General features: G+C 40.5%; 1 protein-coding gene across 5 annotated transcripts in view; it reads left to right on the forward strand.

The window, feature by feature from the left end:
• The window catches only part of sox1a (SRY-box transcription factor 1a), a 95,061-nt gene that overhangs the window by 64,285 nt on the left and 5,596 nt on the right, over nt 1–25,180 (forward strand). For 2 of the 5 annotated variants that reach the window (XR_005209538.1, XR_005209537.1), the window contains exon 3: nt 19,114–19,162. The exons of 1 other annotated variant lie outside the window; for it this stretch is intronic. Coding sequence is in view for 2 of the 4 variants with exons in the window: in XM_037789547.1 (XP_037645475.1) it covers nt 14,266–15,312 (1,047 nt within the window). In the remaining 2 variants the exon portion in view is untranslated. Of the gene's footprint in view, nt 1–10,701; nt 10,913–11,829; nt 11,962–12,111; nt 13,161–13,870; nt 15,613–19,113; nt 19,163–25,180 lie in introns of those variants that run through there. 2 more of the 5 variants (XM_037789548.1, XM_037789547.1) reach the window with 2 other exon arrangements.

Below are 25,180 nucleotides of genomic sequence, written 5' to 3' on the forward strand. Positions count from 1 at the left end.
TGCGGCAAAGTTGGAGGGCTCTGAATTCTGAATGCTGCTGAACTATTCCAGGGGAAAAAATACCCAGACGTCTGTTGCTCAGCTTTATGTGTGCATGTATGAGGATTAATAGACCTTTACATCCACTTTCCCTCCCTTCCTGTTGTAGTGAAAACACCGAAATACAAGTACGTCACAGACTTTCGGAGGTTGTATTGTAGAGGGAAGATCCTGGCATCATATGAAACTATAAAACCTATGGAATCCATTGGTACCAACCATTTCATACTAGCGTGTCGAGAAGGAGGTTAAATAGCGCTAAATGCGCTAAATTTTGGCATGGAAAAACTGGGGAAAATGGCCATTTTTTTCAGGGTCCCTTGACCTCTGACCTCAAGATATGTGAATGTAAATGGGTTCTATGGGTACCCACAAGTCTCCCCTTTACAGACATGCCCACTTTATGATAATCACATGCAGTTTTGGGGCAAGTCATAGTCAAGTCAGCACACTGACACACCGACAGCTGTTGTTGCCTGTTGGGCTTCAGTTTGCCATGTTATGATTTGAGCATATTGTTTATGCTTAATGCAGTACCTGTGAGGGTTTCTGGACAATATTAGTCATTGTTTTGTGTTGTTAATTGATCTTCAATAATAAATATATACATACATTTGCATAAAACAAGCATTTTTGCCCACTCCCATGTTGATAAGAGTATTAAATACCTGATAAATCTCCTTTAACGGTACATTTTGAATAAATAAAAAATGTTAATTAATTAATTAATTAATTTGAGATTAATCACGATTAACTATGGACAATGATGCAATGACCCGCAATTAAATATTTTAATCGATTGACAGCCCTAATATATACATATATAAATATGTATATATATATATATATATATATATATATATATATGCCCGTTGAAGTGGGGACATTCACATTTTGTCAACCTTACAGCGTCATGGTCATCTTGTAATATAAGGTGTCATATATACAAAGTGTGCAGAAAACCGGCAGGGGGAATTTAATACATCAGTCGCTAATCTCCAATAAGCTGTTTACAGTTTAATTTATGCATAAATCAGCCACGCTGAATTATGGGAAACACTTTCAAATATTTACAGATACATGTAAAATGGAACAAAAAGCCTTTTTCACATATATTATTCTCTCATAGGTGCTCTCCCTCCCTGAGTACTGAATATGTCATTTGCTTTTAAATTGCATTATCATGCAAAATGAAGCAGAAATTTGATGAAACTCAGATGGATTCACCTGAGTTAATGGAATATGGGTTTAAGAGGGAACTAATTATCCCAGTTTAGCGGGGAGTGAATGTATTTCTTTGCAAGGCCCGATTTTGAATGTAAACATTAATGGCCTCCTTGATTAGCATAAGAATCGCGTGTTATTGTCCTGCTCACTCTGCGTCCTATTGGATATGCATCTGTGCTGCTCCAGACACACGCACACACACAGACACACACAGACCACAGGCTTTAATACACTTATTACCTGCCTTATCTACTAATGATGCCATTTCTGTTTTGTTTTTTATTGTTTTGCTAATCCATAAAATTCATTTCTCCAATTAAATTACAGTTTTAAGGACCAATAGCATTACTGGAAGCTTCTCTGTTTTTTGTAGAAGCCAAGACATAAACAAAAACACAAACAAAAACGAGCTCCAACTGTTGAGGTAAAGGACGATATTTAATAGAAGCACAACTGAAGAGGCTGAGTCATTGTGATGTTCGTTCCTTTGCTGTTCAGGCTCTCTTTGGGAAGTGTGAAACGAACCAGACGAATATGCCGTCACGGTATAAACAAAGGAGGAATGAAGGGAAAGAGGAGGTGTAAAAGGAAAGAAGGAATCGTGGGACCCAGGTGAAGAGTTAAAATAAGAAAAGGAGGCGATGAGGAGAGTTAAAGGGCAGGTGAAGAAGGGAGGCTTTGACTTGGGGCCTCCCGGGGACGATGACCTTATTTCAAATTCTGGGTGAGGGACTATAGTTAGGCAACTGAGGAGCCCCCCTCCCCAAGTCTCAGATACACTCACACACACACTCACACACACTCAAACCCACTTTCAAGGCTGAGTTTAGGAATAGACAGCCCCCCCCCTGAAGTCCTGCAGCTCCCTCAAAGGCCAAGCTGCTGCCATTGTGGTTAGTAAAGCTACACAATAGGTTACAGCGTACAATATTTCTCCAAGGTTCAACTCCATATCCTTGCTGGAATAGTAGCAAACTAGGAACTAAATCCTTTAACTATTATATGAGATTGTATGGATATGTTTCCCATACATTCTGGATATACTGTATGAGAACTTTGCCCCGCAGTATGTTTATATGCACAATGTAAATTCAGTGCCTCTGAATAACTACGCTAAGGCTACTGCGTGGGAAGAACATTTCCAAGTTTCACAATAAACCAACTTCCCCAGTGAGTTTACAAGATATGTTTAACTGTTGGGTTAATGTATTGAAACATGTGTGGTAACCTGCAGGAAAAATCTTATCAGCAGAACAAATTAAGAGATAGACAAGAGGTGACTTACGCCCTATTTGCACTAGTTTTACCTTGGGACCTATAGCAATTTGTAATAAATGAGGCGTACTGTGACTGTAATTTATCAATACAATGTTCACTGTACTTTTTGTGTCCTTTTTGTAAAATAATTAGAGAACTGTTAGTCATAACTTTTTTTTATTTGTGAACAAATATAACATTATTTAAAATATCTGAATCTGCTCCTCTGATTTATAGAATATGATTTTACAGGGCAAATATTTCCAGAATAATTGACTAAGGCTGTGGTAAATAAAAAAATAAACATTTAATTAGCAATAATAATGGTCAAAAAAATGTAAAATTGCATTGTTTTAAGTCAAAAACCTTCAAATTTTCTTTAAGGGGACCCCCAAACCTGATATCTCCTAGTATCTTTTATTCACTGTGGAAATTCAGAATGTGTCTGTATAATATGTAAGCGCATCCTGACTGGGCTCCCAAAACTTGAATGAATAGCTCACATACCTCAGCTCTGCATGCATACCTGCCTGTCTGGCTGGCTGCTGTTGATTCCAGGCTGTAGGCATCCTATAATATATTATAGAGTGATACGACAAATAACACAGGAAAGCACTTTAAATATTAACAATATGAGTAAATATACAAACACACCACCTTAACCCTATAATGTTCCAGTGTGAATATTATTGAAGTATTATAGGCCAACTATAGAAGATGCATAGCCCAAGTATAATAATATAATAAAATCACAACTGATTATGACTGACACAGTATAACATGCTTAAATTAAAGAAATTATGAATAAATAGGAGTAAGTCATAAGAGATTGCTGATAGCAGCCCGATACACACGCCAACATGTGAATTAGGGGAGTACCGGCCCTTATTTTTTTTCCACTTCAAGCACTGTGCGAATCAGCCTTGTCCATAATTAGTCAAGTAAAAATTCCTATTTAAAAATTCCAAATTACTTATCGTATTTCGACAAACACAGAGGTTATGTGGTGATAATTAGTACTGTGCGAACCGGCATCTGTATTTTGTAATGTTCTTACCTTATGTTGACTGACCAGATGAAGGAGCTGGTCTCTGCTGGAACCAAATTCACCCCACTCTCATTTTCTCTCCTCTAAATCCCCAACAACTGTTTTGATGTCTTCTAATCAGCACAGCACTGAGATTGCTCTTGATAAGGTCTTCAGTGACATTCACTTTAACACAGTCAGTGGCAGAATTTCAGTCTTATTATGAGATCTCACGCTACATGTCCATCAGATCCAGGACGCTAGGGGACTTGCTGCTCCACTCCGGTGACGTATCATGGAATAAACCTGATTGTTCCCTGGTTTTCTGCTCAACGTTTCAAACTGGGAACAACATCGCGCCAGCTCATAAACGTTTTGTTATTTGGTCTAAATAATCCACCAAAATCTATTAATGAAAACATTTTAGGCAAGAAATGGGCTATGCTACTGCTGAATCTCATTTCATTTTGAAACTACTGTATATCGCCTAGCTTGACAGCTTGGTCTAAGTTTAATGATCCGGACGTGTCGCGCTGGACAGGCTCATTTGCCCCTCCAACTTGCTGCAACACTCCCACCATGCACTGGGCGACTGCTTTGCTTGCTTTACATAGGAAATTAATGTAAATGGTTGAGATGCCCTCCATCACCGGATTTGGTGGAAAGGTGTCGTCAGTGCTGCATTTGACACGGTCGACCACAACATATTACTAGGCCGACTGGACAATTGGGTGGGACTTTCTGGCACAGCACTAAACTGGTTTGAACCCTACTTAAATGACATGGACTACCTTGTGTCTAAGGTAAGGTAATTACACATCTGAACGGACAAATATGACATGCGGCGTTCCCCAAGGCTCCATTCCGGGGCTTCTTCTGTTTAACGTCTACATGCTTCCACCGGCTCATATTATGGAAAACGGCAAAATAAATTGCCATAACTATGCAGATGACACTCAAATGTACATAACCATATCACCAGGGGACTATGGTCCAATACAAGCACTGAGTAAATGCATTTAACAAATATGCTGATATTTTCAAAATAATTTTGGCCGAATGCAGATACCGATATATGCACTTTCTTTTTCAACCTAATTGCAGAGAACATCAAGTCTCTCCTGTAGTGGAATTAACAATTAATATTTTTACTGTTATCGTGATGGCACACTGGCAGATGCAGACATTAAATACAATGCTTTTCAAAATGTACTCATTCTCTGGGCAAAATAAGAAAACTACTTCAACTTAAGTTACATGTAAAACATGCCATATTTATTTTTATGTAACATGTTCAAACAGAACTGAAGAATTCATCCTACTTTAACAGGCTTGGATGATGCTGTCCCTGAGCAACCCGTTATCACGCCACAGCATGTAATAGACCCGCCTGTTCACCGGAGAATAGCGTGTCAATGTTCTGTCTCGCCGAGGCGTGAATATTAAACGTGTGTATGAAAGTGCAGTATCAGTAGGGGGCAACAAAACCACTCACTTAGGTTTAGAAAAAATTTCATGGTTGGGCTTAAAATAAGTACATAAACTAAGTACAATATGTATGGAAACAAAGTAACATAAGTACGGACAACTTGTCACTAAAAAACACATCATTAACGTAACTTACAAAACAAAACACCTTTTCTAGACACTGCTCTCTTGGTTGAAAGTCCTGTATTTGTCCACTTCCCCTCCCACCTACCATAATCAATCTCTATCACTTTTTATTCTACGTCACTAGCTCTGGGCGTAGCATATTTACTCGAATGCAGTTACATTGCAGTCAGTATAGACTACATGGCGTACAAATGACACGGCAAAAGCAAGAACGGCGTTCTTATTGAATGCCTTGCGCATAATCGTGTCATTCATACGCCTGACCGGGCCGCCCTCAGGCAATCCTTAAAATAGGCACAACCAGGGCAATTTGACAAGTTGCAAAACAATGTACATCCACACCGCAGAGATATTTTTTTTGCACCCGCTTCGTCAACGGTTTGCATGACATACACGTCATCTTATCAGCATATTGGACGAAACATTAATTTCTACCTGATGCCGTTATTTAATTTGAAATTATTATTTCAAATAATAATAATAATGAAATTATTATTATTATTAATTATTTATTAATTATTTATTGACCAATACCGATGACACGCTGATATCATCATGCATCCCTTCCACCTGCTCTTTAATGCAGCGTTTTTGACTGCAGGGATTTTCAAGAGACATTGATGCCACCTTTCAAAAGCCTTTTTACACAAGCCTACTTGTACTGTTGTACATGTTGTAAAGTTAAAGCTGCTTTGTTGTCGCCCCCCGAAATAGGTTTTGCTGTATAGGAACACTGCTTTGCATCCAGTTCATTCACATTCAAACAGACTAGTATTCCTGCTGTTAATTAAGTTTTGTTCTCTTTGATCATGACCTTAGTGGGTCAAAACTCCAGCTCCAAACTCCATTTGTAGTATAAAGAACAACTTTATTATGAGATATAAAAGACAACCAGTCATATACACGTGTGGCTGATATGCACGTGTGTATTTGATACATTTACAATTATTTAATGAATACATTTTATATTTTTCAATCTTGTAATTGTTTTTTTATACCCATCTTGAATGTTCTTTGTAATGTGTTGTGATGACCCCGATGAAGGCTACAAGCCGAAACACAATGGTTTCGCAATTAAGTTGTTCTTTATACTACAAGTGTTGCTGGAGTTTTTACCTCTTCAGACTTTTCCCCTTCTCTGTACACCTTTTTAGAAGTTGTTGAAGTTGAGCCAGAAACTCCTACGCTGCTTTGATCATGACCTTAAGAAAATAAACTGTGTACGTTGTTTGAATACAGTTATGATAATTATAACCAAAGTAGTGCTTTACTCTGACATCCCATCCTTTACTCTGATTCTAGTTGACTTAAAAGACAACATGGGTGAGACATCCTAAAGGTCAATTGAGCAAACTCCATCTGATGGTGAAGATCATGTGATAATATCAAAAGCGCCAGGACAGCTACTAAATGGACCTTGTGGTGAGAATGTTTTTCTCAAATGGCTTTTTAGTGGTAAATGCACAGTTTAGGAGGGGTCTTATTGGTGTGAAAACCAGAACACCAGTTTACACCACCACCAGCAATGATGCTTTTTACATCATTGGCCTCTTCCCAAACAGGAAGTACAACAATACAGGTTCACTATATGATATCCAGAGCATTAATATAGCTGGAAACAACTATGTAAAGATATAGAGTATTGTCTACATGAGCAAAGAATGCAGTCAGAATATGCTTGGCGTTCAAGTGGATAAGTCGTGAGAACATCGCTACTAAGCAACGGCAATATTAACGTTACTGTCCGCGTCTAGAAGCCACAGAGGCTAACAATTTAGCAAGTTAGCAAGTGGGTAACATAATGCAGGAAATGCAAAGGCATAATGACAGATGAAAAAGAAGAGGCTGTTGGGAATATCAACATTTTCCTCAGACAATTATGAAGAAAAACAATATAGGACTAAAATTACAATATATTAACTTATTATGCACCAAAAAATGACCTTCCAAGGCCTCCGCCATTTCTGATAACGTCAACAAACACGTCACAACTCGTGAACTCTGAGCTTTCAGAAACTTTCCACTTAGGAGGTCGTGAATACCACAAGAGGGGGCGTTCATATGGACACTTCTCGTGAACACGGTAAACACGACCCCGTTTAAATGCACCAAGAGGGGCAGCTTCTTCGGAGTCACATTGTCCACTTTAATGTCCGTCAGAAAGTTGGACGACAGAACTCTGACAAAAAAGGTAACACTACAAAAACATGCATAGTGTTAGTTCCCCATCTGCACATAAATAAGGACATTTTAAACTATATGAAGTATATATTATTAATAAAATAATGTCAGTCATCTTAATAAAGATGAACATAAAGTCTCATTTTACAAAAGCTGCCCAGACTTCAGTTTAGTGCGGTGAGGAGAGCTCTCTTTACAAGGCTCTCACTTTTCATTTCTCCCAACATTGGTTTCCCGTCATCCACCCCTCCCTATCTTTACCTCTGTCACTCTGTTTTGCTACAGCCACTGCAATTTAGTGCCGAAAAGTGTAAAAACATGCATCACCACCACACCAGCTGAATGGGCTGCAGAGTGCATCATTGCTAACAAGGTCTAAGGGCCAAAGTGGTTAACTAAGCGTCTGTCTCACTGCCTTCCTCCCTCACAGTCACTCTGGCTCTCTTTCTGTCTCCTGCCTCCCTTGAATCACCCGGCTGCTTACACCGCCTTTACAGTATCCATTTTTTGTCTTGTCGATCTCTATATCTGGACAACATGACGGATTTCGCCATCATCAAAGAAAGATTTTCCATTAATGGGCCTTGACCTTGTCTGACTACTGTACTTAAAAACCTTCTCTGCTGCTAGGCGCACTTTCCCCTAATCACTCCCCTCACTCCTTGACCCTCCTTCCCTCCACACCCCCAACTTTCCATTTCACCTCGTCTCCTCGCCATAATCTCCAGATTTCTTTTTTCTTTTTTTTTTCCTCCTCCATAAATTTTCTGCTCCTCTCACCTTACAAGAACCCCCCTCTGTTGTTTGTGGGGGCTTGCCTGATAGCCATTAGTGTTACACCCTATTACATGAGTAATGACTGACTGTGAGCTCTAATTAGAGATGTGTTAGGGAGAGCTGACTTACCCCCCTCCTTCCCCTCCTCCTTCCTGCTTTTCTGCAGAGCTGTTACTGTGACTCCATCACCGTGGCGACACCATTAGCACAGCACCTCTAAGAGTTGCAACTCCTGACTGTTAAAACCATTACGTTCATTACAGACCAATCAGAGGGGAAGGTGTTATGGCTAATTGATAAGCTGAACAGTGCATAAAATCTTGTCTCTAATTGCCCTGCGGGAAAAGGAGAAAGCGCCCTGGGAGAAAGAGACAGTGAGAGAATGAAACAGAGAGAGAGAGAGAGAGAGAGGAAGCGACTGGCGTGCTAATTTCAAAATCTGATATTTTTCCACTCGAATAATTTAGGCTTACAATATGTCTTCATCCAAACATGCTGTAGATTTTTTTTCCCCTTCTTGAATAATGGGATGTTTCTTCTGGGTTTGTCATCTGTGATAAGATGATTATCTGAAAGGTCTGGGGCACATTGTGAAGAGAGTCTCGCCTTCTCTGCTGGAGTAGGTAATCCTGGGTAATAGCATTATGGACACAGTGTTTTCCTAAAGCCCATGATTATCCACTGCTGTTTGCCGTGGGATTGACATTGGCCTCCCTGGTCTCTCTCTCTCTCTCTTTCTCTCTCCTCTCTTTTTTTCTCACTCTCTTTCACACTTTTTCATGTCATCCTGTCTCTGACTCACCACTCCATCAAGTCCTCATATGCTCTTCTCTTACAATTCCACCAAGAGAAGAAGATGAAAATAGAGCACATGGAGCAACAAAAGAACAAATTGCTTGTAGACAAGGGTGCCCCAGATTTGAATGGCATGTTATGCTCTCTGTCGAAAAATCACACTTTCAGTTTGTCACTTTGGGGTTACCATCCTGCTCTAAAACTCAATAAGGACACGATGCATTATGCTATTACTAAAATATGTTTACATAGAACCTAGTTTTAGTCATTACTAACACTAAAGATTCTCAACAATTGATTTTTATGCTCTAAGAATTGTATGTTGCACATCCTGTGTCCTGTTACCTTAATTGTCTTTTACGTTATATGTTCTTATTCTGCTTCCATGTTCTGGTGAGCTAAAGACAATTTTCCACTTTGGCGGGACAATAAAGTCTTCTTTTATTCTTTTCTTTTTTTCTATAGAGGTAATAAAACATACCAGATTACATGCTTTCTTTTTCAAGCATGTACCTCATAGTTTTCAATATTGAATCATCCCCAGAAACATTTCCATTTTTTGTTTACTTCAAAAGCAAATCAGATAGATCCATCCCTTGACTTTTTTATGGTGTGTGTGTGTGTTGCTTTCCTCGCTGTTTTAGAGCTCTTTAGGTTTTTGAGTGTGGTGTTATAGAGGTTTGTGTGTTGGAGAGAGACCATATGAACTGAGCTAAGACCTCTGCTTTTAGCCGATTGGCTCACTCTTCCCTCAACGCTTTTAGGCCTGAACCTGACCTGATCTCTCTCTCTCTCTCTCACTCTCACTGTCTGTCTTGTTTTTTTCCCCTTAATAGTTTTCAACATTGCCTTTTACTTAGCTTTACCACTTTGTGTCAATCTGCTCGCGTGGTTTGTGTGCGCGTGGTACTTATTTGATGCAGTACATCTCGCAAAGTGACAAAGTAATCTGTGGGGAATCACTAAGAATGGCAGGATGTATAAATTGTTTTAATCTGCAGCTAGGGGATCTTTCTCTTGGGCAGAACGTAGATGAAAAGGTTGGTTAACCATCATTGGTTTATTGAGTGTAAGTCAAGAAATACAACAAGGGTTATCTTCACATTTTAGTGTATTCTCACTTTAAAATTAGAGCTTTTTGAAGGGAATATAGGAACCTTGATTGAGCTGAGCTGTCTCACATGTGTGTGTGTGTGTGTGTGTGGGTGTGTGCTGTATCAAGTGTGTTTGTTTCCCCACCTAGAAGCTGTCAGAGCCACATGCTTGCAAGCTGTGCAGCTTCATATAAACTAAATCTAATTGGATGCTGTGGACTTCACAGTGTGAAGCAATATTTGAGGATCACATTGTTGGACACAGTGTATGTCCCGAGTAAAAACAGCCTCCAAAGTCAATACCTTCCCCCCCCCAACCTCTCCTCTCCTTGCATCCTCCTCTGTTCCAGGATCAGTAATGGGAGTCAGTATCCAGGAGGAGGCTGAAGGGGGGTGCAGGACTCCTCCCTAAAGTCCTCGCCCCTCCTCTCCTCCCTGAATGCGGCACAGCTGCCTTTCAGAACCCCAGCAGCTCCAGCTCCCATTCATCCTGGAGAGCCAAAAATGAAAAAAAGAAAAGAAAAAAAACACTGGCTATTTATTAGAATACTTGTTTTGTATTGTTCTGTGCCACACAAAAGACGCTTCATTGTGTTATAGAAGCAGGCCCCCTTTTCACAGAGAGAGAAACAATAACTTGGAATTGTCTTTTTTTTAGAGTGTATAATAATAATAAATGTCATTTCTTCTTGTCTCTGCCCCTCAGTGTGTGTTGAGTGGTGGTGGTGGGTTTGGGCACCGGGCACGGATGGCCTTATTGGCACTCGAGGTGGCCAGATTGTAGTGGGAGTAGACGGTCTTTACATGAGGCTTTGGAGGGTTTAGGACGGCTTTAGGATGGAGTATGGAGGGAGAAATTTGCCCACTCTGGTCTGGAGTAGAGGGAACGAAGGGAACATGCGTAAGTTTGCACATGACAGCTCCTTTTACGCAACAATTTAGTATTTAACCTGTGGATGCTTTATTATAGGTATCTGTTGTGCGAAAAATCTATTTCTGCGGATTGGAATTAATGCTATAAAACAGAAATTGCGCACAGATTGCGCATACTGAAGTGTTATTATTGGCAAGCTTTGTTTTTCGGCGCTCTGCTGTATTCAATTGAACGCAGATAACGTTGTGCGTCTCGCTGCAGGCTGTGGTTTTATTTTGGGACAAGTGAGAGAGACGCACCGGCTGCACAGAGCTGAACAGAGCGCACTGACTGCTCTCTCTGATGCTACCAGTTGCTCTCTCTCTATAACCGACTTGATTTTTCCGAGGTGACATTATCGGCTACTGATCTGTTCGGGAGTGAGTGGTTATCACATGTCTTTGGCTGGATTAACGAGAACGATCTGTTGCATGCTGTAAAAATATGGAACAGTTTTATTCAATTGTGAGTTGTTTTACGCGGCTCGGTGGCTGCCGGTAATAAGGTTACATGATGGAGGAGGCGGGTGGTTATTGAGGTGGGGGCTGATCAGCACATGTGTGTAGATTGAAGCTCTTAAACAATGACTTTCTCTTGCTTTACCTCAGTTTATGTCCTGGTCATCAGCAACTCTTTTTCTTTTTTTTTTCCCCCCTAAGCAAAACACCACCCCTGTCTCACGCGCGCTGACACGCACCACACGTGGACATTGTTGTTCTGGTTTATAGGTTAACTGCTTTATAGGAGAAAAGATCCCAGATTAAAGGGGGTGAACCAGATACAATCGCTCTCGTTTTTGTGTTTTGTGCGAGATTTAGAAGTTTTGCTGAGATTAAAAGACACAACGTGTGAGACTTGGAGTTGTATTTATTCACAATCCTTCTCTTATTTTAATTTTATTTAAGGTGGGGGGTGTATGGATAACTGCTTTGACCCTTGCTCTCCCCCCACTCCCAGTCGTGCACCACCATCGCGGCGCGCACATCCTGTTGCTGGAGGCCGCGCACAAAGGAGCGAGGAGGAGGTTTTGAAAAGAGGTTTGTTAAAAGAGGAGTAACTGATGGGGGCTGACAGGGAGAGTAAACAGGGGCCACCGGGGTCCCAGTGTCACTGGAGAGGCTAATCCACTACATCCATCTAAATCCACTACATCCATCTAAATCCACTACATCCATCTAAATCCACTCCACAATGAGAGGAACAAATAATCATAATCATAATGTAATTAATAATCCAGATCGATCCTTAAATCTACACCATGACAACTGGTCCTTTTTTATTTTTTTATTTTTTTAATCAATTTACTTCATCAGATTTAATGCCATTGTGGATTTGTGACGTATATTAATTTAGACCTATATTAAGATATGCTTTAAAAAAAAAAAGAGATGTATTTTGTTAAATTTTGAAATAACAAATGTGCCAATTTATATTGGCTTGTATTACTTATCTGGTTTGGTCAATACAATATTAATCCTTGCTTTTAAATTCTGAAATAAATATATAGGCTACATACTTTTTATGAATTTGACTTGTCATGTGATAAGTATTAATATTGAGTGTTATTCCCATTTCTTTATTATAAGAAGGAGTCAGTGTTGTTTTTTCTTTATTTTAGTTGGTTTATTTGTTTTGTGGTGTGATGGCTTCACTGGTCCTCTTGTTGCTCGCCGGGTGTCATCATTATATTGTCATCTTCCTCAGGCCTTTAAGCCACATGGCTGGAAAACGTTTATTGACCATTGTGATATCCCGTTAACCCTATTACAACACAGACTCATGGATCTGTCCGAGTGATCCCGCTCCCTCAGGCCCTAAACACAGAGCTACATCAAGCTTAAGCTCCAATTAAAATAAAAAAAAAAAAAAACAGCAAAGAATGATAGAATGATTAAATCGTTAGTCTCGCCGCGGGAAGTGGTATTTCGTTTTCCCTTTCAATTAGAGGTTGATTGGGCTTTTCAGAGGAGGTCAGCTGTGAAATCTGGATTAGATATGCGCGCAGGACTCGGAGACACATAGACCGGTTTTCCATCTCACGGTTTACAAAACGGGCTGCTGGGTGTTAAATAATGGACTTATGGTGTAAAAAAAAAAAAAAAAAAAAAAGTCCACTGAAAATGACAACAGCAGATTTTACACGTGGCCTTTCTTTTCCATCTTTACGCAGAGACACACAGACCTGCAGGACTCATCCACCGCCGCCAGCAGACGGCGGTACCGGCGCTTTGCCCCGGTAATCTCACGTCATTATATGGCTATCCATCCATCCTCAGGGGCTTCTCCTCTTTTAGACCAACAGCTTTTTTTTTTTTTACCAAATCTCTTTCACATCATCTTCTGCGTTGAGTGTGTGCAATTTCTCCTCCTGACACCTACTATTACTACATACCTTAATTATACCTGGAGGGAGAGAGAGAGAGAAAGAGAGAGGCATGGTCTGAAAAATGGATTTTGATTCCTGATGTTGAATTGGTTTTGGGCAGACTGTAGTGTAATTCCAGTGCATGCAAATACAGTTGGGCCCAGGTTTTTCTAGGACGCACAATAATCCGTTAAAGATGGGAGGAGATGTTCTGACTTTCAAGCACAAATATAGAAAGTGGAGAGTAAAAAATAATTGCAACCCAAACTTTTATTGAAGCCTTCATGTGGATTTAAAAAGCTGCTTGATATGGAAGCTGTATTTTACACAAATAAAACAAGCTATTCTTTTGAAAATATGTTGAGATATGTTTGACTCATGGTAATAACACACTGCATCACTGCTAACAAATCTTAGTTATTTTTGTTTAGCTGAAGTCTCTGAGAGCGTGTTTGGAAATTTCAAACGCGCTTGTGCTATTTGTGGGATTGACCCTCCTTTTCTGCCTCCTCCTCCTCCTCCTCCTCCTCCTCCTCCATCCTCCTCCTCCTCCGGTGTGTTCTTCCTCTATGGTCCTCTAGTCACCTGACCAAACGCCATGCAAATCACTCTGCTGCTAGAGCCCCATTGGCCTGCTTGTGGCTCATTTAACCGAGCTGTCAGTGCGCATCATATGGCCGCCCAGCTTTAACCAACTTCTCCAACTCCGACAAGGGAAAAGTGGCTCTCCAATGCGCATTCTTCTATCTTCTATCACAGTGGATGTGAACCAAACCCAAGGCGACGACGACAGGGGTTGAAAATACTGGTTGGAGAAACATTTTATATCCACTTTTCGGATTAATTTTCATCTTGAATCGTTTTGGGGGTTAGAATAATAAGTTTGTGTGCGCACCTGATCTCGTGCGCGCCTATAGATTTGAAATTGACTTTTTTTTTTCTCTGTTGGTGGCAAAAGTTTAAAACAACAGCTTGAATGTATAGCATGATGATGGAGACTGACCTTCATTCCCCCGGCCCCCAAACGAACACGACCACGGGGCAAACGGGTCCAAACGGCGGCTCCAAAGCGAACCAGGAGCGCGTGAAGAGACCCATGAACGCCTTCATGGTGTGGTCCAGAGGCCAACGCAGAAAGATGGCACAAGAAAACCCCAAAATGCACAACTCTGAAATCAGCAAGCGACTGGGCGCCGAGTGGAAAGTGATGTCCGAGGCTGAGAAGCGCCCTTTCATCGACGAGGCGAAACGGTTGCGCGCCATGCACATGAAGGAGCATCCGGATTACAAGTACAGACCGAGACGGAAGACCAAGACGCTGCTGAAAAAGGACAAATATTCCCTCGCCGGTGGACTTCTTTCTGGGCCCAGTAGTGGTGGTGTTGGTTTAGGGGTCGGAATGGGTTCACCCGGGCAAAGGTTAGAGAGCCCCGGAGGTCACGGAGGCTCCGCGAGCTCCGGCTACGCGCACATGAACGGCTGGGCGAACGGTGCGTACTCCGGACAGGTGGCTGCAGCAGCGGCGGCAGCGGCGATGATGCAGGAGGCTCAGCTCGCCTACAGCCAGCACCCTGGCTCTGGACATCACCACCACCACCATGCACACCACCACCACGCACACAACCCGCAGCCCATGCACCGCTACGACATGACGGCGCTGCAGTACAGCCCCATCTCGAACTCTCAGAGCTACATGAACGCGTCTCCGTCCGGCTACGGAGGAGGGTTAACCTACACACAGCAGCACTCCTCCGGCGTCTCCTCCTCCTCCTCCTCGGTGGCCGCTGCCATGGGCACGTTAGGGTCGCTGGTGAAGTCGGAGCCGAGTGTAAGCCCTCCCGTCAGCAGCACACACTCACGGGGTCCTTGCCCCGGAGACTTGAGAGAGATGATAAGCATGTATTTACCCACCGGAGAGCCGGGAGACCCGTCAATGCAGAGTAGACTCCATGCCTTGCCGCAGCATTACCAGAGCGCCTCGGCAGCTGGAGTGAACGGGACGGTCCCTCTAACACACATTTAAAAAAAAACTCACAGAATAATTGAAAAAACTTGCAAAACGAACACATAACCAAATATTTACCTCTTTTCTAAAAAAAAAATAACCCCCGGTACCCGAGAAACTACCTGCATTTTTTTGTACAGAATGTTTATGATATTGTAAAATGAAGGGTAAATAATAGTTTTCTTTTTGAATAGCCACCAGTGGAGTTATATATAATGATGCTGAGATATTGTGCTATATCATCTTTTTGTCCATTACTTCACAGTCTTAGTTGAAGGGTTATACGCCAGGTTCACATTTGGGGTGGTATTTGGTTCAATTGTCTCATTTTTTTTTTGGGGGGGGGGGGGTTCTTGTAAGTTATTGATAACGTGTCATAATCTTAAGAAAGTGCTTTAAAAGATATGGGAGAAAATCACGTTCTTTAAAAACATTTGTGTTCATTTTTGCAGAAGAAAAGCCTGTGTCTTAATTCTTGGGAAAATCATCTCTTTTTATTGTAACACTCTTAATTATTGTAAATTGTGAATAATTTTAATATTTTCAAAGGATGACGGGCAACTGCTGTTGTAATTTAAAGTGCTTTTCTGCTAAGTGAAAAGCCCTGATACTGCAATGAAGAAGAATTGAATAAATTTCACCAGATGTTGCTTTGATTCTTAAGACAACGGTCTTAGATTGATTATTTTTCACAATGTTCTCACAAGGGTTGTTTTCACGTTTTAGGACACAAGAATATCACCGAGCCTCTCCTCTCTCTCTCTCGAAAAAAAAAAATAGCCACCTGTTTAAATTTTGACACCAGAGATCCCACGAGCTTTTAAATAGCCTAATTGTTTGTGCGTAATTGTGCGTAAAAGCTGCAGTCTGTAGGCCTCCGAGGAAACCATTTTGGTAGAATGATGATGTTTCATGGGCTAAACTCTTTAATTACAGATGTTTTAAAAAGCTTTTTATTGTGGCAGGACAAACTATATTCAAGATGAATATTTAAGGAAGATGATGGGCCACATTTTCCTTTTAATATAAAAATGATTCCTTACACATGACATTATATTTTCTGAACGAATCTGCTTATATCAGAGTACGTGAAGGCCTCATATGAAAAACCACCTGTTAGTGTTATTAATGAAACCTCCTCATTTGTTAACAGGAATAAGAGGTTTTACTTAAATTATGCATAACAATTAACAATAACTTCCCCCCTTGTAATTGCTTATGAGCTGTGGCATTATTAATTGTAGCAGTATGTATTTATTATAGCAAATTTAAGCAGCAGAAATGGTTTTATCAATTTTTAATTTGAACCAATTTATATTCATTTTATTGATTAGATTATTTATTAGATTGCTATTTTTTCTAACGAATTACAAAGTTGTGTCTGACTTTCATTTTCTTGGTTAGATCACATCAGATTTTAAATAACGAAATGTTCTTTAAAGAAATGTAACAACCTATCAATATAACTCATTTGCTATGATATTGACTTTTTAAAAATGGGTTTAAGATTTAAAAAAATATGCATATCAATTTATACAACAAATTATTAAAATAGATTCATATCTTTTTGATGCACTGAGAGACATTTGATGTAATTTTACTGATTCTGTTTTGATCTTGACGTAAATCATAAGACTCGGACGGGAAAAAGTAAATAACAGTAATATATAATGAACACTTTAGTGATAAAAGGATTGATCTAAAAAATAATAATAATAATAATAATTAAAGACTCGATTTTCATTGATCTTTCACCTGAACTGGTTTATTTTACATCCACTGTCCTCTGGACATTATTAAACCATCCACTTCATCTGTCTTTTGGCATTTAATTGTTTATACTTAAGAGAGAAAAAAAATACATGAACTGAAATATGATATAGCTTAATTAATATATTGATAGATCACCACGTAGCTATTAATATATTAATAGCTACGTGGTGATCAACAATACAACAGATCACAAACATCTTAATATCGTTAGCTGTTTGTTTATCTTGCGATCAAATGAAGTGTGTTCAAAGATGATAAATGTAATAACTATTATTTTATCCTTATTGCATGGTCCCATCATCTTTTAGTTTAGCTGTGAGGCAGGAAAGTAAAGGGAACCGGGGAAACTACACGAGGCACAAACGGTGATTTGAACAATAAACTCATGTTTTATTATAACCACTGCAAGAGACATGGAGGAATAAACCATCTGTCATCGTAAAGAAAAGAAGAAAATCTTTAATGCCACATATATGCCCAAATGTAAAACTCAGTTGCACAAAGCAGAGCATGAAATAATCCAAGATTCAATGCGTAATATCCAAAACATGCGTTGACCCAAAACCAAACCAAAGATCCAGCCTAAACTGTTGCACAAACTGGACTTCAACTTTCCCGTTGGCCAAAAGCACGCTCGTGACAATGATGGGGTTACTGATGACTCATCAGAATTTCAAAGCTGTAGATGTTTGAGATTTGACATGAGTTACCTTTTGTACAAAAAACACCTTCATTGCGGATTAGAAGTGTTTAAGGAAAAAAAGAGATGTCATTCAGATTATTAATCCTGTTAACATAATGAAAAATTGATCTTGAAAAAATGACGTCATCTTTTTGACAGCTGGTTTTTGACGTGTACATCTTTTTTAATCGCCCTGTAGGCCTCATAATATGTAGATACAGGGCTAATAGCCATACACATGCAAATGAGGAGGGGAATTTATGCCTATTTAGGCATTTTAAAAAAAATCAATTAATCTGAAATACATAGTTAAAGGGGCCTATTTCACACTGATGAAGACTTTGCATGGCATGTCAATTAAACCTGTTATAGGCCTCATAGTAAAAAAGCGTGTAACTGTCTGGCTGCGCGTTAATCTATTGAAAGAAATCAGAGGAACAATGTCTTGGAAATTATAGTTTCAATTCCAAAAAAACACACAAATAAAACAGTCTATATGGAGACATCTCTACAAGCTCAGCGCGCATGCATGGCCTCGTGTGTTTTTGCATCTGTTTCCATCTTATCTGTTGATGTGAAGAGATGCGGATTAACAGTGAAAGCATGGAGAGGCGGAGCGCGTCACGGCGCATCGCCAGGCTAAAAAGAGGAGCGTTCTGGCAAATTTAACCCGAATAAATTACACCTTGAGGTGGAAAAGAGGGGTAAGTGTAGGGTGTAGTGGCAGAAATGTGTGTGTGTATGTGTTTGTGTGTGCGTGTGTTTAGCTGACCGACCAATAAATCTCTCCACCGTGCGCTCCTCTTATCTTGTAGCCACCGATATATTCCGTGCTATAGGAGGCCATCAGCTCCAGCGCACACTACTGGCTGCTCGTAAAGCCCCGATCCCTTGCACTCCCTGTCCTAAATGGGGATAATTAGCGTCACTTTATCACGCCTCTGCATATTTTCTCCCCCCTTTTCCTAAAAAAAAAAAAAATTACCCAAGCAGGCTGCTCTCTGTCACAGAAGATTATGGAGACAGATTGCACAGAGCGAATGTGCCCGCACGAGATTAGCGCGGAATAGAGAAAGCAACTGGGCCAATGAATTCCTCGGAAGGGGCCTTATCGTGCAATTACACGTTGACATGTTTAACAATCTTGCTGCCTCTTAATCCTGCAGTGCTGCTCTATCTACCCACAGCTAACCACCATACAGCTATATAGCACGGCACACACAGACAACCTAATGCACCGAAACACAGCAGCACAAATGTGTCCCGAAAAGTTTATGAGAAAAAAATTTGATTCATTTTCACAACTTTGTCCAGCAATTCAAAAACCTTCTTTTTTTTTATTTTCTTTTTTTTTTATTTTTCAGATTTCTCCGTTGTTGGAATAGCATCTGCACTGGAACTTTTTGACAAGAGGTGAGATATGAAAATAAAATGGACACAAAAATGATATTTTGGTTTATTGTTGCCCCCTATAAATCACTGTTTCACTTTAATCGAAAAGTGACAAAAAAAACCAAGAAAATATGTGTGTGCCATGTCTATCCAGATTAAGAAACCAACGTTGTTAGGAGGAGGCTTGTGAACAGCAGTCTCCCAATGTCAGAGTCAGACGCTTTGTATGAGTTTCAGAGTCAAAGTGTTTAAAATACCAAAACATCCATCCAAAGCTCCTATGACTTCTTAGGAAGGTTACACACCCTGGATTGGAAAAATATTGACAGTCAGTGAAATTCAGCAACTAAACATATTAAGCAAAGTATATCAGATATAAACTCATAAACAGGTTTATAACCTACTGGTAAGAGTGGGATTTATTTTACCTAACTGTACTGACATTCCTGCTAAAACCACATTTAAATGTTACATGTGATGCTATACCTTAAATGCATCTAGAGTTTATTTTTTTATAATAATTTTGCTGTACCTGTGGCACATTTTCTTAGTATTTAGTTTGTTGACAGAATCACCTCATTTCCAGCTGACAGACATCTGCTGTCAGTGCAACGTCCCAACTCGAAAAGGGACAAAAACCCAAGAAAATATGTGTGTGCCAAGTCTATCCAGATTGGAGATTTTACGCACAAAAAGTGTCCGTTTTGTTAGTTAAACGTAGACTTTCCCATCTCTCTGCCCAACACACACACACACACACACACACACACACGCACACACACACACACACACACGCTCCCCCCCCCCTCCTGCCTGGTGTTACCCTGTATATCTGGGTCTGTGTGGGAGTGATTGTGGAGCTCCACTGGAGGAATTTGGCAGCGGCCCTGGTTTGGAGAGCCGCCCCACGCTGAGCTCCATTCAGCGGCCAGCGCGCTGTGAGGTTGGGAAGTTTCAGTCAGCCGTACAACTCAATGGCCCCCACAAAGGCGATTACAAGCCCCAGCGCATTCCTGTAGGGACCTGGGAGCGGCGCAGGTGCGAGGGGGTCCGGGGGTAACCCCGTCAGAGAAGTGATAAAAACGGGACACAAAACCAGCCACTCCACAGGAACCGGGGAGTTTTGGGGAGGAAGGAGGAGAAAGGAAAGAATAAGTTTGAAGAAGATGGAAGTTTTGGGGGTTTTGGGGTGGGGGGGTGCAGCATACTGAGTGGCCTCACTGTCCATCACTGAATGAAAGGATCTCTATCAGGATTTTTACTGAGGTCATGAGTCCCCCCAGCACAGCCCCATCCATCCATGAAAATCTGACTAAATATCTCTATTTAAAAACACAGAGGAATTCACATTTTATTAATTGATTTAAGTCCCCTTTTCTGTAAACTTTATTATGGTCTAAATGTTCCAAAGCTTTCTGCCAGGTATGTAATTCTGGTGAAAAATACTTGGTAATCCTTTTTTAATAGGCTATATGTTTTTATTTTAAGACATTTAGTCGATAAAGTATTATAATTAGGGCTGTCAATCAATTAAAATAGTTATTAATTAAGTAAGTAAATAATTAATTGCACATTTTTATCTGTTCATACTGTACCTTTAAAGAGAGATTTGTCAAGTATTTCATACTCTTAACATGGAAGTTGGCAAATATCCTTGCTTTATGCAAATGTATATATTTATTATTGGAAATCAATTAACAAAACAATGACAAATATTGTCCAGAAACCATCACAGGTACTTTATTTAGCAAAAAAATATGCTCAAATCATAACATGGCAAACTCGAGCCCAACAGGCAACAACAGCTGTCAGTGTGTCAGTGTGATGACTTGACTATGACTTGCCCCAAACTGCATGTGATTATCATAAAGTGGGCATAGTACCCATAGAACCCATTTTCATTGACATATCTTGAGGTCAGAGGTCAAGGGACCCCTTTGAAAATGGCCATGACAGTTTTTCCTCGTTATTTAACCTCCTTCCTGACAAGCTAGTATGACATGGTTGGTACCAGTGGATTCCTCAGGTTTTCTAGTTCCATATGATGCCAGTATCTTCACTAGCTTTAAAACTGATCTTGCTACAACCTAAAAACTGTAAGTACGTTAATGTGTTAAAGAAATTAGTGGCATTACCGTTAACTTTGACAGCCATAATTCTAATCTCAAAAACCCAACATGTAGACTGCTGTATGTCTAATCATAGTGTAAACTCCTCCTGTCATTAAACCCTTAATTAATTAATCAATAAATGTATTAATTAAGTCCAACATGTGGGGGAATTTGGGGGGTGACCTCGGTGTCCTCAGTGGCTACAGCCCAGCCCCCAATATGGAACAGAAAACTGCTCTGAAAAACATCAGCCTTTATTCTATGCAAGTGAAATAAGTCCAAGCTATACATCCATCCATTATGTTCACATTCACACCTACAAGTAATTTACCTACACCAACAATTAACCTAACCTGCATGTCTTTAGACTGTGGGAGGAAGCCGGAGAACCCGGAGAAAACCCACGCTAACACGGGGAGAACATGCAAACTCCACACAGAAGGGCCCCAAGCCGGATTCAAACCTGCGACCCTCTAGCTGTGAGGCGACAGTGCTAACCACCGAGCAGCCCCCAAGCTATACAGCTGATATAAATGTACTCTCACATAAAGGCACTTTGTGAAGAAGACTATGAAACTCTTCCCATTCCTGCTTTGAAATAACTTAACAGGGTCAGTCAGTTTGTTTAAAGGGGACATATCATGCTCATTTTCAGGTTCATATTAGTATTTCGGGTTTCTACTAGAACATTAGAACACATTATTGTGTTATAATATACCTGTATATTGTACATTTAACTTTAAAATGTACAAAAGATTTATTGTCAATTTGGTGCACTTAAGAGGCTGGATCTATAAAGAACTTTGTTCGAGAAGGGGTCCGGTTTTCAAGACGGGTCGGGTGGGTTGCTGACATCGCCGCAGACCCCTGACGCACTTGATGACAGTTCGCCTCGGTTGACAGTCGTGCCGGGTCCTTCCCCGCTGGGAGAGAGGGCACATCGAGCACTGAAGTGGCGATGTGCGGGCAAGGGTTACTGTAAAGCTCTCACCTTCACCCCAGGCCTTTCCAAGCCAGCACCGAGAGGTCCCATGAGTGGATCCCCCCACAGCGGTGAGTGGCTGTCCCCAACCTGCCGAGCTGTATCCCCCGGGCAGACTGCGTGGACCCCACCCATTGAGAAGTGTAAAACTATTTTCGGTTCATCATGAAACTGTGGCAGAGACTACCTAGACTGTGGCGGGCTGGATGTCAGATCAGTTTGATTTCATTTGAATTAGGCTATACAGTCGTTGATTATGATTGGATAAAGATCCCACATGTTACTCAATGTGCCATAGACATTGTCGCCAACGTTCTATGACCTTAATATACCTGAAAAATAGGGGGACAAAAAGTCTCGTCCCCCCTATTCCAGCGCCTGTGGTTACACATCATGCCTCTTTTGCCTCAGGAATTGCGGCATGCTATCTAAAATCAAACACCGGGGCAGCTTTATGCCGGCTGTATTGGCCGACCTTCTCTAAGACAGTATTGCGAAATTTCTGTTTAAAAAGGCTTAAGTTAGGGACTAGCTGTGAACATCGTGGAGTATTTAGCAGAGCCAAATGTTTCCCTCAGGCAACAGTTGGGTAAACTGTTGGCAGACTTTATAAGGTGATAATGTGTATGGATTGACTTGCTTTTGGAGCCAGCCTCAAGTGGCCATTCGATCTGCAGTTTTTGGCACTTCCCCGTTGGCTTTATTTTGCAGTCTCGGAGGTTGCCTCTTGGCCTATAAGGAGGCCTTCCTGTTAAGTTGCCCTCCTTATATGTTGTACCCATATATTATCTGATAACATGCAAGAGCCCAGGCCGTTGGAGCTGAAGACCATCCCTCCCAAAGAAAAATCGTCTGTTCCAGAAATAAAAGCAAAATGTCGCCGCTGATTTAAGGTGGATCTGCTATTCTCATTTTAGTGACAAGCCGCTTCACTGAGTTGCAGCGGCTGAGTCAAGTGCGAGACCTAGTGGTAAAATTCACAATACCGGCCCGGTGTTGTGGCTTAATATCAAACCGGTTTGAACGTTTTTACATCGGCCCAACTCCACTGTGGAGGAGCTGAGGACGGAAGCAGCATTGCCCGTAAATGACACCAAAACATAGCAGCATTCTGTTCATTTGGTTATGGCGCTGTGAAAAAATGCTTAAGTGTGATTTAGAGACCTGTTTTGCTAGCAACAGGAGTGAATGGAGAGTGTAAAAAAGCATAAAAACGTAATCCGCTAACGGGAGCACAGGAGCAATTGATGACGATGTTCACCTTTTAGTTGGACATACTGTATATCACGGCTAGTTAGCGACACAACCCAAAGTTCAGTATTGCATTAACTGTGATTAGAGGTTAGTGCGGACCAGAACTTTATCCAGCGATATATCTCTGTCAATTTTTACTGCTAATGAAAAGTGAAATGCACCGATGGAAAGCTAAAGATGTTCTATAGATGTATTGGTTGTCATTCTATCATGAGGGCAAGGGGGTGAAGGTTGCCCCTGAAGTGACCATGCTCCTTTTTTCAGTTTTTTGCATTTGTCTCTGGTTAAAAGCTTTTAAAAAGCTTCCTTAAAAAATAAAGAGGGAAATAAATACATGTCTGTGATCTTCTGACATCTGATCTAAGCAGCTTGAACACACCTTGGAATTGGAATAAAATCATTTTTCTGCAATAAATAAGAGTACTTAGTGCGTATTTGGTGGCCATTTTGAAAAATGACAGTGCCCCAATATCTATATCTTTTCATAACATATGAACCTATGTCTGTGCCAAATTTGTTGCTTTTATCGGAAAATGTACAATTGTTATGCTTAACTGCCCCGCTAAATATGTCAGTGTTGTGTTTTGCAACTTGTTCTACTACCCCCAAGTGGCCAAAAAAAATATTTATGCACCTTTAAGTTTAAGCAACTAAATCTTCTTTGTTAAAATTAGGTGAAGATCCCTTTGTAAAAGAAACCAACGTTGTTAGGAGGAAGCTTAACAGCAGTCTCCCAATGTCAGAGTCAGACTCTTTGTATGGGTTTCAGAGTCAAAGTTGTGTGTTTAAAATACCAAAACATCCATCCAAAGCTCCTATGACTTCTCGAGGCATAGGAAGGTTACACTCACTGGATTGGAAAAATATTGCCAGTCAGTGAAATTCAGCAGCTAAAGATATTAAGCAAAGTATATCAGTATAAAAACTCATAAACAGGTTACCTACTGGTAAGAGTGGGATTACTTTTACGTAACTGTACTGACATTCCTGCTAAAACCACATTTAAATGTTACATGTGATGCTACCTTAAATGCATCTAGAGTTTATTCAAAATATTTTTTTAATAATTTTTCTGTACTTGTGGCACATTTCCTCAGTATTTAGTTTGCCCTTGTTGACAGAAATACCTAATTTCCAGCTGACAGACGTCTGCTGTCAGTGCAACGTTGGAGACTCAATCAACACCAAAACACCAACAAATTGCTTTGCACTGCTTCATTTGAATGAAATGCCCACTTGTTTGCACCTGTCCTCCCGCCTGTGTGCCATGTGCCACCTCTGTATCCAACAGAAAAATACCAAACAGCATTTTAAGGGCAGCAAAAATCAGCTTGTGGTAGTGCTACTTGCTCTAGTTGTAGCGCTGCTATTAAATTCCTGCTGACATCTGAGGAGAGCAGGACAAATATATGTGATAAGCCTGCAGCCCCCGGTTTGAGAAGTGCACAATGATCCACTGTGTTTAAATGATGTGGGTGCGACAAAATAACCCCACTCTCCTCCACACACATCAGACTGCAGTGTGGCTTATAACTAACTATAATAAGTTTATGCAGGAGATGCCGGACTCATTAATCTTTTGCATCATGGCCTCCTTCCAATCTCTCTGGAAAAATGGTGTTTTATTCTTTTTTTCTAATATTAATTGTGATATGATGTGATACAGAATTATTTGAATTAACAGATTGATGT

The sequence above is a fragment of the Sebastes umbrosus genome, chromosome 13 (genome assembly GCF_015220745.1).
Source record: "Sebastes umbrosus isolate fSebUmb1 chromosome 13, fSebUmb1.pri, whole genome shotgun sequence".
Taxonomy (NCBI): domain Eukaryota; kingdom Metazoa; phylum Chordata; class Actinopteri; order Perciformes; family Sebastidae; genus Sebastes; species Sebastes umbrosus.